At 43.5% G+C, this 16,507-nt stretch overlaps 1 protein-coding gene across 5 annotated transcripts in view; it reads left to right on the top strand.

Annotated features, from left to right (window-relative positions):
- RCL1 (RNA terminal phosphate cyclase like 1) overlaps positions 1 to 16,507 on the top strand; it is a 187,315-nt gene that overhangs the window by 49,663 nt on the left and 121,145 nt on the right. For 4 of the 5 annotated variants that reach the window (XM_070375846.1, XM_070375847.1, XM_005891364.3 and 1 more), the window contains exons 7-8: positions 1,645 to 1,801; positions 5,551 to 5,654. In XM_070375846.1, coding sequence (XP_070231947.1) covers positions 1,645 to 1,801; positions 5,551 to 5,654 — 261 coding nt within the window. Of the gene's footprint in view, positions 1 to 1,644; positions 1,802 to 4,272; positions 4,426 to 5,550; positions 5,655 to 16,507 lie in introns of those variants that run through there. The other variant, XR_011465169.1, reaches the window with a different exon arrangement.

Consider the following 16,507-nt stretch of genomic DNA (forward strand, 5'->3'; position numbering starts at 1 on the left):
CCCTTCCTCCCTCCGTTTTCTCTTTGTCATTTTGTGCCTCTACCTCTGCTGATGAGTTGGGTGCCCCCTTCCCTTCTCCTGGTCAAGTGAGTCATAGGCAACTTGAGATTGTGCTTTAAATGTCCCATGATGATGCTGGGAAGTACAGTGTTAGATTGTTGAGTGTGACTCAGAGTGCCCTGGAACCTGTGTTCTCACTGCTCCCTCTCCCCTTGGCAGGTGTTATTAACCTTTGGCTGTAAAGACAATCAATTTTTTTTTTTTTTAAAGAAATTAAGGACCAACCAGTATAGTTAGCCCCTGTCGTGAGCTCATGTAGTACATTATTAATTTTACATGTAGTTTTTCTGAAACAAATATTTTGGCTAGTTTTGTGCTAGATGCATAGAAGGTGCTTCATGAACATGTATGTTGAATTGTGTTAAAGGAGGCAGGGCTGTATCGTGCTTGCATGTGGAGTGTACTGCTGGGAGCTGGATATAGCTAACCCTGGAACAACGCTTGGATTAGGAGTGCTGAACTTCCCTGTACTCTGAAACCAGCGGTCAGCTCTCCATCTTTGGTTCCTCTGTATCCGGGGTTCGTATTTAGTGAAAAAAGATCTGTGTCACTGGACCTGAGCAGTTCAAACCTGTGTTATTTAAGGATCAGTTATATTTGTTTGAAAGGCACTGAGCAAGGTAGACATGAGGTGTCACGTCTAGAAGTTTTGTGGGGAGATGCTTGTGTTTATTATTGTCAGCTGATTTTGTTTTACATCAAACTGGTTGTCACTAAGCCTCATGAGGGCAGGGGCCCGTGTGTGCCCCAGTTCCTGGGTATGTGGAAACTTTCTCCTAAATGTTTTTTGTGTGCATGAGTGCACAAGGCATTTGTGGTCCTGGACTGGTAAGGGTGTTAGGTTCTGGCTGCTGGTGGTCAAAACACCTGGGCGAGAACATGATACTTACTGGCTTCTGGATTCTATTCATTGAATTCTGAGTTAGCGATGTCCCATGGGGACAAAAGCATAAAGGTGTACCTTCTCTAGGCCCGTTCTCCTTGGGTGGTCTTTGCCATCACGGGGCAACAACTTGCTGTGTCTCAAGAAGAGCTATAATCAGGTGGTCTTCAGGCTGCTTACATTTCTGGGGTGGTTGAGTGAGGGCCAAGGAAGTGGAGAACTTGTGTGGTCTTTGGCTTCTGGAAGACCATGTTTGAAATGCATATCAATCTTCTTTCTGGCTGTGTGGACTTGATGCTCATTGCTTGATTTGTCCATTTCCTCAGTTGTAAGGTGGGATGGTAATATTCACTCTGCAGAGTCATGTCAAGCCCCTAGCTCAGAAACTGGCTGAGAGAACTCAATATCTGGTAGCTGTTAGGGTGGCTGTACACGTGGAATGTTACAAACTCGCACAGTGTACGGTGTGGGCAAAGGGAGGGCTGAAAGGCAAAGCAGTGCAGATTCTCATCACCTTTGGTTTTGCCATGTTGTGCCCTCACTGAGTCATGTGTATTTCCAGTGTGAGCTGGTAGGATCTCTAATAAGGCCTGATATAACCAGACAGAGTGCCATCAAAAGGATGTTTGTCTTCTCTTTTGACTGGTGAATGCAAACCCTGCTTCATACACTACTCAGTGTCTGTGCCTTTGAACCTCCAGGTCTCCGGGCTTTGGGCTGTCTCTGGTTGCTGAGACCACCAATGGCACTTTTCTCAGTGCTGAGCTGGCTTCCAACCCCCAGGGCCAGGGCGCAGCGATGCTGCCCGAAGACCTTGGCAGGAACTGTGCCAGGCTGCTGCTTGAAGAGATCTACCGGGTATGTCCTCAGCTTCTGCAGGTCTGGGAGAGGAGCACCTGGAAGCAGTTCCCATGTATCTTCATTAGCAACTTTCTTTCTCTTTGAAGGGCTTCAGTCAAGGAGTTAACCTCTTCCTACCCTTTAGACAGTTCAGCATTAACTAGCTTAGTGGGTTAGCTAACTAGTCAGTGAGCAGAGACTCAGCCCCATTGGTTTGATACAAACAGCAGGTAAGTTTTAACGATTGGGAGGGCAGAGAACTAGAACAGAGTCATGCACGAGGGAGGAGATGAAAAATGAAGCAAGTTAGGCAGTGACTGGCCAACTGAAGGGCACACACTGCCCTCCCCAGAGCAGGGACCTTCTCTCAGCCCCCCAGTCGTTGCCATGGCATGGGTGAGGGCTCGTTCTTCTCAGATTTTTCAAGAAAAACTGGAAAGCTGGATTTGTATGTGACAGTTAATTCAGATAAAAAACAGTGTAGTAGGGTCAACTTTGCACAGCGTTCGGGAGCATTGACGACTGTCTAAGGAAGGCAGGCCTGTGTCAGAGCACAGTAGGGGCTTGGGAAGATGAGACAAAGAAAAAGTGACGACAGGATGCTGAAGACAAGCCTGTACCACCGGTCGTTTTGCTTAGACATTCATCTGCGCTCCTGTCTCTTTCCAGTGGACCTGGGGGAAGTGGATGTATCTCATTACGGAACAGCCCAGTGGGAGCCCACAGGCACAGCTGGAATGTGGGTTTTAGATCTCCATAAATGGCAGATTATAAGCCTCAGGGTGAAAGCACAGTCTACCAGTCCCCAAGACAGAAAACATGCAATCTGGATTAGGTTATTATTTTTTTTCTTTACTCTAGTTAAATTCTACTTTAAACCATTTAATTGTGGCTGGACTGCATTTTTTTTTTTTTTTTAAATCATTAAGAAAACTTCTTTTGTGTGGGTCTGTGATCTTTAATTGCTAAAAAGGATGAAGATGCTTGTTTTTATAATAATTCTTTGTAAGTCTGTGATGTGACATGGTTTAAATAAGTAATAAAAATCCATCTCCTTTGGTACCATTTATTTTTACCAAAGTTTTAATCCTCTGATCTAATTCCTCTTGTTCCATTTATGTCTCATCAGTTACCAAGCCCTCTTGATTTCATTCCAGACTTTCTGGAACTACCCTAGCCTATCCATCCCTCTGGCACCATCTACTACCCTCTTCCCTTCCACACCAACCTCCTCTGATTAGATGTACTGGCTTTCCCTTCTTGCAGAGAGGAAATCCTTTCCACATTCTCTCCAACATCGTCTTCAGTCTAAATCTCCCCCTAAACAGTGATCTGATCTTGTTACTCCTGTGCTCAGAGACCTTCACCAGCTTCTCACTTTCCCAGGATAAAATCAAAACCCTTGACCCAGTGAGAAAAGCCCTGCCTCAGCCTCCCTGCTCCGCCTTGTCCCTGCAGTTTTGTATAGTTCTCCTCAGAGGGCACTCAGCCACTTTCAGGCTGGCCTCCTGGCTGTTCCTCACTGGCCCTGGGTCATATTTTCCCCCATCCTCCTGTTCTTCTTCCCTCTCCAAATCCTGCTCATCACTCCAGGGCCAGCTCAAATCCCCACCTCCACAAAGCCTCTCTCTGATGCTGGGCGAGTGACTACCCCTACCCCATCACCTTGGCAGTCCTGGTGCCCTCAATAGCATAGCTTCATCTTCACCTTGAACTCTTACTGGTTCCTGCTCATATCTCATCTTTATAGTGAGATTGAAGCTACTTGGCACAAGGATTGTATCTTCTGCTTTTGGAGTGGCCCCACCACTCCCTCCATGGTGTCCTGTACACAGACCCTAATATATTTATTGCAGTGAAGTGTTGGTTCAGCACATAATAAAAATCAGTTGAGGAACTTCCCTAGTAGCCTAGTGGATAAGAATCTGCCTGCCAATGCAGGGGACACGGGTTCGATCCCTGGTCCAGGAAGAACCCACATGCCTCAGAATAACTAAGCCCATGTGCCACAACTACTGAGCCTGTGCTCTAGAAACTGTGCTCCTCAACGAGAGAAGCCACTCCGATGAGAAGCCCTCACACCGCAAGGAAGAGAAGCCCCTGCTAGCTGCAACTACAGAAAGCCTGCACAAACGCCAGTGAAGACACAGTGCCACCAAAAATAAATAAATTAATAAAATAAATAAAAATCAGTTGAGAATGGCAGAATAACACTACAGTGATAGGAAGCAGAGACGAAAGAGAACAGTTTTAATTTTATGAAATGGAGTGAATTCTGTAAAAAAGAAATAGTGTTGTTGGTTCATATATTCTCCATGGGGTCAGGTTTTCCTTTTAGATGGAAATATATGTGCTATATAACTCTTGTTCTAAAATTTGCTAAAGAAGGTAAGTATTGTCCTTTATCAACTCAGGTAGATTTAAGAAGAGCAGATTTTCATAAAGCCTGGCTGGAGGATCCACTTCCTGGTTTTCTTACTCCATTGTAGGAAGTTTTAACGGCAGAGAATGAGTGTCTGCATCTGGGAACTGACTTACTTCCTACCCTGCACACATTGAAAAAGGAGAGAGATGTGCTCACATAAGCAGCAGTAGGCGACCACCTAACCTGTTCAAAGTCTGGGAGATTCTAGCCCTGAACGGTGATGTGTCATGGTTAAAAACTAGATTTCTTGTGATGTGTGCAAAATATGTTGATGTCATCCTGCTTTCGCTATTTACAATGCAAGTTTAAATTGTTTTTGGAACTTCCCTGCCTAAGGGAAGTGGTCCAGTGGCTAAGACTGCATCCTCCCAACACAAGGGGCCAGGTTCAATCCCTGGTCAGAGAACTAGAGCCATGTGCTGCAACTAAGAGTCTGCATGCCGCAACCAAGGATCCCACATGCCGCAACTAAGACCCAGTGCAGCCAAATAAATGAGTAAATGTAGCTAGCTAACTGACTAAATAAATTGTTTTAAATAAAGTTATCCCAGAAAGAATGATCTGAAATAAAGACATTGTTTAAAGCACAAATGGAAACAGCAGGAATGCACACATCAAGTATAAGAATGGCTAAAGTGGTTGAGAAATTCAAGAATGAAAAAAGAAAGGCAACCAAAGCAGTTATACTTCAGGAGAAATTTTTGAAAAGAATTCTGTTCTGCTTCTTGATTTGGAGCAACAGGGAAAATGAAAGATCATGCATAAATAGTAAGAGTGGAGGGATTGCATTTGGGAGGTTCTCCAGTTCTAAGGCACACAGGAAGAGCTGAAGAGGGGAATCTAATGGGACATGGCATGGAGTTTCTGAATGTAATTAAATAAGTGTTTCAGGTAAGACCCTTGAAAGGGAATGGTCCTTTCATGTCAGATTAGCTGTGGTGTTCTCTGAAAGATATTAATAAGTAAAAATGTCATTCACTTAACCCATGTTAATTACCTGTGCAAAAATGATTATGCCTTTTTGCTTATATGTCCTGCTGTGGGTTTAATTACGAAGGGAAAGTTTCATTTTTCCTTAGATATACCTCAGTAAACTTCAATGTCTATTGATTCTGATAGTCTCAACTCATACAATTATTTTGATTAACTGTTAGTTTAACCCCCTACAGTTGTTAATATGAGGATAACTCTTACTCAGTTTTATTATTGTTTGAACTTTGCAGTCTGCTCTTCTGTGTGTCTGCTCTGGGCATCTGTGTCTTTTTTTTTCCTCCCTCTATTTGATTGGTTTTCCATTATCTGATTGGTACAATATTAATCTTTATAGTGTTTTTATTTACAGGGTGGATGCGTGGACTCCACCAACCAGAGCCTGGCTCTATTACTCATGACCCTTGGACAGCAGGATGTTTCCAAAGTCCTGCTCGGACCACTCTCTCCCTACACGTGAGTTGTTTTCTTTCAGCTTCCTTATATTGTCCACTTCTGTTCCCTGATAGCTCAGTTCGGAAAGAATCTTCCTGCAATGTGGGAGACCCTGGTTCTATTCCTGGGTCAGGAAGATCCCCCTGGAGAAGGGATAGGCTACCCACTCCAGTATTCTTAGGCTTCCCTTGTGGCTCAGCTGGTAAAGAATCCTCCTGCAATGCGGGAGATCTGGATTCAGTCCCTGGGTTGGGAAGATCCCCTGGAGAAGGGAAAGGCTACCCACTCCAGTATTCTGGTCTGGAGAATTCCATGGACAGTCCATGGGGTCACAAAGAGTCAGACATGACTGAGTGACTTTCACTTCACTTTGTCCTCCAGTTGCACGAAACCATGAAAGTGTTATACTGAACACTGTCCTGTGGACACCTGATTGTACTAATTCATAAATGAGCTGGAGGTTGTCGTTTTCATCTGGTGTCTCAAGGATTCGGCCTTCTTTTCTTTCCTGCAGTTTCTTCCTGTCCATCTGTCGCTCCCACGTCCTTAAAGCTGCGTGATATGTGTTTGACAGTTCTGTCTGTGCTTTAGACCTTATTTCCATTTTGGAGGTATACTATTATATATATAGCTTGGGTGTTATTGTTAGTTTTTAAAAATTCCTCTTTTCTCTAGTCATAGGAAAAAGGACTGCCTTTTTGTCCGAAAGACAAAGTTCATAGTAACACCACTGGACTAGGAGGGAAATGCAGAAGTGAGTTTGAGGCCAAGGGGTTGTTATCAGAAGTTGACTGCTGGGTTTTAAAGTAGGCATTCTCCAAAAAGAGCAGATCCTCAGAAGACTTGAATCTAAACAGCACAGTGAAAAAGCATTACTGAAAGTAAGTGAGGTTGCTGTGAACAGCCCCTTTGAGCACTGATATCTCTGTACATGTGTCTGTGTGCTTGAAGATTGTTCTGTAGCCACCTATGGGTGGGTAGCTTGGGAGGAGTGTGCCTTGGGTGCAAGGGAATATTCAGGTAGATATGAGACTGAACTGTCCTTTTTCGGTTATCATGGTACCGATGCTGTATATCTGAAAGGTACAGTACTGTGATAACTGAAGAATGGTGGTGCCATCACATTGAGAAAGGCTGGACACTGCAGAGGGGCTGGCACACCCCTGGACCATGGTGTTATGGGCAGAGACCACGGGATTCTTCTGGAGGCTTTTTTTTTTCCTGTAAGTTGATGGTGGAAGGCTCTCCGAAACAAGGAAATGGAAGAGAATACATTCTGTTAGCAGTGTGGAAAGACAGATAAGCAGGAAACTGATGAGGACCACATTATCTCCTGATAACTTGTGTAAAGTAAATGTTTCACAGGACAGGAAATCTGAAATTGACTAATCCTAAATGACAAGCTGACCTGAGGAATCAACATTGCTGAGAGAGACTTTACAGTTAGCACAGCACCCTAAGTGCAGAGATTGGCTTTCCGGTGAGGGTTTGCTGGAAGTGACTGGCGGCTGTGTGACCACCACAGCCCACTCCAGCTTCTTAGCCAGTCTCATCGCTGCTGCTTTCCCAGCCTTGGTTTCGGGGCCTGGCCGCTCACCCAGCCTCAGACAGTGTCTAGAAATGTGTGTGGTCGTGGGGCATGGGGTTTGGCAGAACATTATGTGAAAAATGGAATGTATATTTTTATTTTTCCTTGACACTTTTTTTTTTCTCTCTCTTTTAGAGTTTTGTTTTTTTTCAGTTTGCTACAGAGCCTTGTATAGTCTTTTTAAGTCAGCAAACTCTGTGGAGATGGTGAAGATGTGACTGGACATTTTTTAAAGTTCCTGTGTCCTTGACACACTCCCTCACTAAACATTAATTGCAGTGTCTTGTCTTCCAGAAACCTTGCCTAAAATTACACATCTCCTGGAAAACAAAGTAGTCTGCTGTGAATGGAGCTTTACAGAAGTAGGACAAATTGCAAAATTTTGTGTTTTGAGCCTTGGGGCTGGAGCTCGCAGGACATGTTCCTCTGGGTTACCCACCTCCCAGGGCTTCCTGCAAGAGGGGTGGCCAGGGGCTTGGAAAGGGCAGCCTCTCATCTTTCAGTAAACTAGCACGAGGTGGTGGTGGGAGGGGGTCTCTTTTTGAAAACTGTTTCTGTTTGGGACCCTTCTTCCCTTAATCATCATGGAAAGCTCCAGAAGCCCAAAGTGATGCAGGGCAAAGGTGGGAAGAAATACATGAGCTGCAGGGCAGACAAAGTTATCATCACCTGTTTACATACAGGCATTACATACATTACGTTAATGGTGAAAAGGACAGAATCCACTGTCAGGTAGATGGCGGTGAGGGGACAGCTTATCCCAGTTGGATTCAGGAACTTTGGAGACCAAACTATCACACTTATTTTTATGTGCGGTTAAAATAATAAAAATCTGCTTTCTATAACCTCAGATTTCTAAAGAAAACCAGAAGCAAGATCTTCCTTGGTTTAAAGAAATGTATTTCTTCTGGCAGTTTGCACATTTTGATTTGTATAAATAACTTTAAAAATGTATTTACAGAGCACTGGGATCAGGCAGGATAGTTTTTTTCCAGCAGTGTTGCTTTCAAATACTCTTTCTGGAAAATAAGGGTCCCTTGTTTTTCTCCTTTCATCTTCTCTCTTATTGCAGGATGTGACTGGTAATGATTTTCTGTGTTACTTGAGAAAGTAAGTCAATATGTGTGAAATTCTCTGGGAAAGCCAGAGATTTTTTTCCCCCCCAGTAGAATGAAATAGTATTGGATGACATGGTGGTAATGTGGAGAATCTTATTTCTTTTCCGTTTGTGGAGTTCTGGGTGATTTACAATTGGTAATGATGATTCTACGTTCCCTTCAAAAAGCTTAGTTTAGGGACAGTTTGTACTTCATTTAAAATTATGGTTACATATCAATGAGCGTCTTAATTAGCGCTTGCAGAAACCGTTTATGATCGGAAACTGCAGTGACCACAGCTCTCTGTGTTCTTCCAGTGCGCTGGTATTGGAGCCCAGCCTATCTGGATTTCACTTCTACCTATACTTTGCAGCACTGGGAGACCATGGACAAGGTCCTTAGCATCTCTGAGCCTCAGTCTCATCCATAGAGAAAGTCATTTGTCCTGAAGTCATGGGCTTGTGGAGGTGGAGTGAGGCTTTTAGACGAGATTGGGCACTTAGCGCTCCAAACAGCATGCCTGGTGAAGCTCCATCAGTGCTCAACGCACAGGGAAGTCCAGTCTCCTGTTTAGGTCATTTTGAACACAAGGAGGAGTTGCTTTGGGTGATCTCAGGCCTGAAGTCAGCTGTAAATGGTCTATCTCTAGATCTGTGTCCACTGATTTTTTAAAATTTATGACTTAGCTTCCTTCAGTCACATTAATAAACAGATTACACATATTTTACTTACTGTTCCCAAGAATTCTGTAAGTTTATTTAACAACATTTATAGTGTTCACTGTTGGCCAGGTGTTGTTTTAAGTGCTTTACAAATACGAACTCATTCAGGTTTCATGATAATCCCACAAGGGTTTAGATAAAGACAGGTACTGTTGCACACTCTATTTTACAAGTGAGGAGATTGAGACACAGAGAGGTCGAGTCACATGCCCAGGGTCACTCACACAGTCAGCAACTGAGGTTTTTGAACTCTGACGTCCTATCCCTGACCCACTGTGCTCTTCAGTAGAGCATATAACATACATGTTATTGAACTCCAGGTACCTCCCTGCCTGAGCAAGTATGCCATGCTGTATCTTCTCAGAGTCCTTGTTTCAAATTGTCATAAAATAATTTCCTTCTGTCTTTCTTTGGAAGTCTAAAGTAAACCATGTCACTTTGTTTTATTCCAGTTTTAATAACTGACATCTTTATACTATTTTTGAAGTGCTGGGGAGTGAGAGCCCAGTGTCCTTGTCAGACGCTGACTGATGGGGGTCGTTGGCTCACCCAGCATGTAGCACAGCAACGTGAGGATCAAGGCGAGTGATGCGCAAGAGTACTGAGAGCTGCTGGTCGAGCCTGCTGCTCTTTGGGTTCGTTGCCTAACTGCTCTCTAGGAGCCAGCACAACACATGCTGCTGTATTTACATCTGGGGAGTGGTTTAAATGCTGCAAAGCCCTGCCAGCTTACTATGCTCTTTGAGCCACAGAACACATTTGGAATATGGTAAAAACAAGTGATATCCTTACTTTTCAGAGGAAAAAGAGGTCAGTCACCTGCTTATAGTTAGTTCTTGGCTGAACTTGGCCTGGGGCCCCTGTCTCATGAGAGTGCAGCCTGCCTGGCTCTCTTGTTTCCTGTTGCCTTATAATGGAGTTTAATAACTTAATTCCTGGAGCAGAGGTCAGTGGGGCTTTGGGAAAGTTGCTCTTTGGCAGAAGAAGTACCACCAATACATCTAAAAGCTGCCGTGTAGTGACTTCAGGGGGCCCCATTGAGCAGATTCTCTTCCCACCCCCAGATCTTCCATCCCCTCAGCTTGCAGATCAACTCCTTAGACCCCAAAGGTAGGTGATTCCAGTGTCTGAGTGGCTTGGTGGAGCAGGAGGCAGGACCCTCTGGCATGGTTTGGTCTGTGGAGCTGCCAGAGGGAGCTCATTGTGACTCCTCTCACTGCCATGCTCTAGCAGGCTCTAGAGGGGGACCTGCTAAGAAGGGCTGTATTTTAAGGGGCAGTGCCAGGCAACCTGACAAGTTCCAGGCAATTGGGATCAAATGGGCAGATGACAGTGAGCCCAGTGGCCTTCACCTGTTGACCAGTAGTGGTGGTAGGAACAACCTGCTCTTGGAAAATACCCAGGAAAAATTACCTCTGTGCTCTAGGAGTCTCTGAAACCTGCTTGTCAGATGGACTGGAGGCATTCACAAAAAGTCAGTTGTTTTTTATATATATATATATATATATATATATATATAAATCAATCAATCAATCAATCAATCACTTTGTTCTGGGGTGGGGGAAGCTCACTCTGGATACTTGTCTGAGTCAGGATTTAAATTCTCTGCACAGGAGTTGCATAGTCCCAGTTGCCTGAGATGGCTAATTTGAGAAGCTGCCAGTCACACCATGTGGGGGTTATCTGTAGAGGAGCAGGGCTGTCCTCCGTATCCCCTAGGTGCCTCTTCTGCCTGGCTCTGTAGCTGGGGTGTGTATTTAGGAGGTGTGGGTCTATTGTATGGTGTTTGGAAGAGAAGGAAAAGGGAGTGGTGCCTTAAGGGCCAACATGTGTCTATGGCCGTGCTGAGCTGTGGGGCTGTGGAGGAGGATGTGGACAGGCCCTGAACGTGACTGTTCAACTGCATGTAGAGGGGGGTGAATTTATTCTGTTTGATTTTCTTAAGGAGATTGTTAGGATTCCATATCATCTGAGGTTATTTCTCATAGCAAAAAAAAGCTATATTTGCTTTTTGCTATCCCAAGCAGCAAGAGATTTAGGGATAATGAGGCTGGAGGGGAAGGGGATCATAAGACATACTTTAATCCAGCCCTTACACAGTCTTCTTCAGACTGGCTGGAGGGTTGGCAGAACATTATGTAAGAAGTGGAACCAACTTTGCTTTTTCTAACACTTCCAAAGGCTACAAATACCCCATGCAACTATTCAGGTCTGCACACTCAAACCTGTGTTTCTGCCCTCCTTCTCCAAGAGATCAGAAGCAGGCTGTGGCCTCTTAGGAATTCTGCCAGATGAGGAGGGTGTCTGGTTTTTCTAGCACAGTTGAGCAATTCAGGTGGAAGAATGAAGTAGCCTGGGGAGGCTTTCGGGCCTGTGTTCGAACCGAGGCAGCAGCAAGAGAGAACAGGCTGTTTGCTGCTTAGAATGCAGACGAGTGGGTGAGATGGCTGGCTTTTTCTTCATTACTGCCAGCTGGAAGCTTTGCCCACAGATGTGGACTATTTATCTGTGGCTTTGATGTGTTTGTTTTCTTTTTTTCCTAGGGCAGCGTTGAGGAGGTTGTAAGGCTGGGACATAAAACAACAATCTGAAAATTTCAGTTGGTTAGTAAAATGGGAAAGCCAGCAGGGGAAGAATAGACTCCCCTTAATTGCTCAGAATGTTGAAGTCATTTCTCAAAAGTATCCCTAAACCCTAACTCCCGGTTTCTGTTGGTTACCCCATTCCTGAGTGCCTTATATAGTGCCTGGCAGGTATAATGGGTTAAGGTCATTGCCATGGAGATGCTTATATAATTTGCCAAGAGGGGGCAAGGGGCAATTGTGAGACAGCTATACATGAACATTTCATGCGACTCCATAAGCAGAGCCAAGAATGCTGTGGAAACCTGGAGGGGTCATAGGCTAGAGAAGGCTTTGTAGATTAGGCAGCAAATAGGATGTTACTTTAAAGATGGAAATGAAATAGCATGATTCAAGGTGGAAGAGAGAGCAAAGGAGTGAGGAGTTATTCTATGAGTGTGCACTCATCACCCTGCTCTCCAGGGTGGTTACTGTTTCATCTCGTAACCCCGTCTCAAGCAGAGAGGATATGCAATTGTTCAGGCTTTCTTTTCCCCTTTTTGCCTTTCCCTCTTTTGTCTAGATTAATGAGGACAGAGGGGTAGGAGATGGTGGAAAATACAATAGACTTTAGATTTAGCTTGGAATACCATGTGAGGATGGGAGCCAAGGATCAGTTCTTTTTTTTTCTTAACGTCACAAAATTTTAACCAGCTTTCAGTTCAGTTCAGTTTAGTCGCTCAGTCATGTCCAACTCTTTGTGACCCCATAAACCACATCACGCCAGGCCTCCCTGTTCATCACCAACTCCCAGAATCCACCCAAACCCATGTCCATTGAGTCGACGATGCCATCCAACCATCTTGTCCTCTGTCGTCCCCGTCTCCTCCTGCCCTCAATCTTTCCCAGCATCAGGGTCTTTTCCAGAGTCAGCTCTTCACATCAGGTGGCCAAAGTATTGGAGTTTCAGCTTCAACATCAGTCCTTCCAATGAACACCCAGGACTGATCTCCTTTAGGTTGGACTGCTAGGATCTCCTTGCCATCCATGGGACTCTCAAAAGTCTTCTCCAACACCACAGTTCAAAAGCATCAATTCTTTGGTGCTCAGCTTTCTTTATAGTCCTACTCTCACATCCATACATGACCACTGGAAAAACCATAGCCTTGACTAGATGGACCTTTGTTGACAAAGTAATGTCTCTGCTTTTTAATATGCTATCTAGGTTGGTCATAACTTTCCTTCCAAGGATTAAGTGTCTTTTAATTTCATGGCTGCAATCACCATCTGCAGTAATTTTGGAGCCCAGAAAAATAGTCAGCCACTGTTTCCACTGTTTCCCCATCTATTTCCCATGAAGTGATGGGACCAGATGCCATGATCTTTGTTTTCTGAATGTTGAGCTTTAAGCCAACTTTTTCACTCTCCTCTTTCACTTTCATCAAGAGGCTTTTTAGTTCTTCTTCACTTTCTGCCATAAGGGTGGTGTCATCTGCACATCTGAGGTTTTTGATATTTCTCCCGGCAATCTTGATTCCAGCTTGTGCTTCTTCCAGCCCAGCGTTTCTCATGATGTATTCTGCATATAAGTTAAAGAAGCAGGGTGACAATATACAGCCTTGACGTACTCCTTTTCCTATTTGGAACCAGTCTGTTGTTCCATGTCCAGTTCTAACTGTTGCTTCCTGACCTGCATACAGGTTTCTCAAGAGGCAGGTCAAGTGGTCTGGTATGCCCTTCTCTTTCAGAATTTTCCATAGTTTATTGTGATCCACACAGTCAAAGGCTTTGGCATAGTCAATAAAGCAGAAATAGATGTTTTTTTGGAACTCTATAGCTTTTTTGATGATCCAGTAGATGTTGATGATTTGGCCTTTTCTAAAACCAGCTTGAACATCTTGGTTTACGGTTCATGTATTGCTGAAGCCTGGCTTGAAAAATTTTGAGCATTACTTTACTAGCATGTGAGATGAGTGCAAGTGTGCAGTAGTTTCAGCATTCTTTGGCACTGCCTTTCTTTGGGATTGGAATGAAAATTGACCTTTTCCAGTCTTGTAACCAGCTTTATTGAGATATAATTCGCATACCACACAGCTTATTTAAAATGTACAATTTAGTGGGGTTTTAGTTTATTCACAGAGACATATAAATGTAACTACAGTCTAATTTTAGAACATTTTCACCACCCCAGAAAGAAACTCTTGCCTATTTACAGTTATTCCCAATTCCTCTCATCCCACCTCTGCAGCCCCAGGCAACTCCTAATCTGCTTTCTGCTGCTGTAATAGATTTGCTTGTTCTGTCCAGTTTATAGAGACATAAACAATATGTGATTCTTTGTGACTGGCTTGTTTCACTGAACAAAATCTTTTCAAGGTTCATCCATATTGTCACATATATCAATACTTCATTCCTTTTTATGGCTGAGTAAGGAGAAGGCAATGGCACCCTACGCCAGTACTCTTGCCTGGAAAATCCCATGGACAGAGGAGCCTGGTAGGCTGCAGTCCATGGGGTCGCTAAAAGTCAGACAACTGAGCGACTTCACTTTCACTTTTCACTTTCCTGCATTGGAGAAGGAAATGGCAACCCACTCCAGTGTTCTTGCCTGGAGAATCCCAGGGACTGGGGAGCCTGGTGGGCTGCTGTCTATGGGGTTGCACAGAGTCGGACACGACTAAAGTGACTTACATAGCATAGCAATATTCCATAAACCACAATTTGTTTGTGTATTCATCAGTTAATAGGCATTTAGGTTGTTTGTACTTTTTGACTGTTATGAATTAATGCTGTGTACAAGTTTTTGTCTGGATATGTTTTCATTTTTCTTCTGTATATACCTGAGTGGAACTGCAGGATCATATGGTAACTGACTCCTTGTTTCACATTTTGAGAAACTGCCAGACTGTTTTCCACAGTGGTGGTACCATTTTACATATCTATTAGCAGTGTTTGAGAGTTCAGTTTCTTCATATCCTCACACATACTTTTCTTATTACCTTATTTTTTTTCAGGCTTTCTGTTGGTTTGTGAAGTGGTATGTCATAGTGATTTTTATTTGTGTTCCTGTAATAACTAATGATGTTGAGTTTCACATGCTTAATGCTGTATGCATATCTTCTTTAGAGAAATTTTTATTCCGATCCTTTGCTCATTTTAAAATTAGATTATTTGGTTTTTTATTATTGAGTTGTAAGAGTTCTTTATATGTTCTAGACACCAGACCCTTATGAACTAAATGATTTTCAAATATTTTCTCCCTTTCTGGACATTGTCTTTCTACTTTTTAAATAATGTCCAGACAAGATTTTAATGTTGATGAAGTTCAGTATGTACCTGTTTTTTCTTTTATTACTCTGCTTTTGATTCTGTATCTAAGAAATCATTGCTTAACCCAAGATTATAAAGATATTCACCTATGTTTTATTCTGTGAGTTTCGTAGCTTTAGCTCTTGCATGCAGGTCTTTGATCTGTTTTGAGTGAATTTTTGTGTGTGATATGAGGAACGGGCCTAGCTTCATTTTTCTGTGTGTGAAGTTGTTACAACAACATTAATTGAGATTATTCTTTCCTCATTGAATTACCTTGGCACCTTTTAGAAAATTAGTTGACCATAAATGTGTGGGCTCATTTCTTGACTCTCAGTTCTGTTCCATTGGTCCTACACGTCAGGATCAGTATTTTGAAAGCTCCTGGGGTGATTCCATGTACGTTCTGGGTGGCAAGCGTTTGGACAGTTTGATGAGGAGACAGCACAATGCAAGGTTGCTGAAGTACTTCATGAAAGACGTGCAGATTGTGTGTTCCTTAACTAAACCTGTGTTTCCCAAATTGGACTGGTAAGAGTCACTCAGGGATGAGGAATTACCTGGGGAGACAAGGCCTGGTAAATGGTGGAGGGGAACATGTGGCCTGTATTTCTGGGCTCTCCAACATGGACATTTTCTCTTCACCAATTGCCAGTTGATTGAAACCTTCAGGGAGTTGCTTGTTTAGTGAACTATGGTCAGTCCTATGATCAGTCTGCTGGAGTGATGCTGGATCTGCTGGGCCAGACTAGTAGAAGACTGCATACCTGAACCATGGTCCTTCTACAGAATTGTTGCTCCCACAGTATTCTTGGGGTGAAGCCATCACTCTGTCTTGAGGGAGATGACAAGAGAGAGCTCCTTGGAACTCCATGTTTACTGTGAGCCCTTCCCTGGTCACCTTATTTATTGCCTTCTGCCATATATAGGGCTTCCCTGGTGGCTCAGAGGGTAAAGAATCTGCCCACAATGGGTGAGACCCGGGTTTGATCCCTGGGTTGGGAAGGTCCCCTGGAGAAGGGAATAGCTACCCATTCCAGTATTCTTGCATAGAGAATTCCATGGACAGAGGAGCCTGGCGGGCTACAGGCCATGAAGTTGCAAAGAGTTGGACATGATTGAGAGACTAACATTTTCACTTTTTCTGCCATATACACACAAATATTTTATACCTACATTTCCTTCTCATCTGCCTTGTTTACTTAAATTTCTGATTATGGAGAAAGAATATATATATATATATTTCAAGGATATTTATGTTGTCTGCTCTACTGGCCTGAAAGCTTCATGAAAAAAGGGCGTTTTGGTTGACAGCAATGTCTCTAGCACCAAGGACAGTGCCTGGCACATAGTAGGCACTCTGTAAATATTTGTTGAATGAATGAATGGCCTGTTGAGATCAAACAGTGGAGAGGGCAGCTTCTCTCTTTCAGCATCAGCAGCAGTCACTCTGCTTGGTTTTAGCTTCATGATACTGTGAATCATCAAAGCATGTGTTTCTCTGTATGAACCACTTGAAGATTAATGCCATATTCATGTCCAACCTAATGTGCTTGTAGGACTAACCTCCATACTTTTCATTTATTTACTGAGTTTG

The sequence above is a fragment of the Bos mutus genome, chromosome 8, assembly GCF_027580195.1.
Source record: "Bos mutus isolate GX-2022 chromosome 8, NWIPB_WYAK_1.1, whole genome shotgun sequence".
Lineage (NCBI taxonomy): Eukaryota > Metazoa > Chordata > Mammalia > Artiodactyla > Bovidae > Bos > Bos mutus.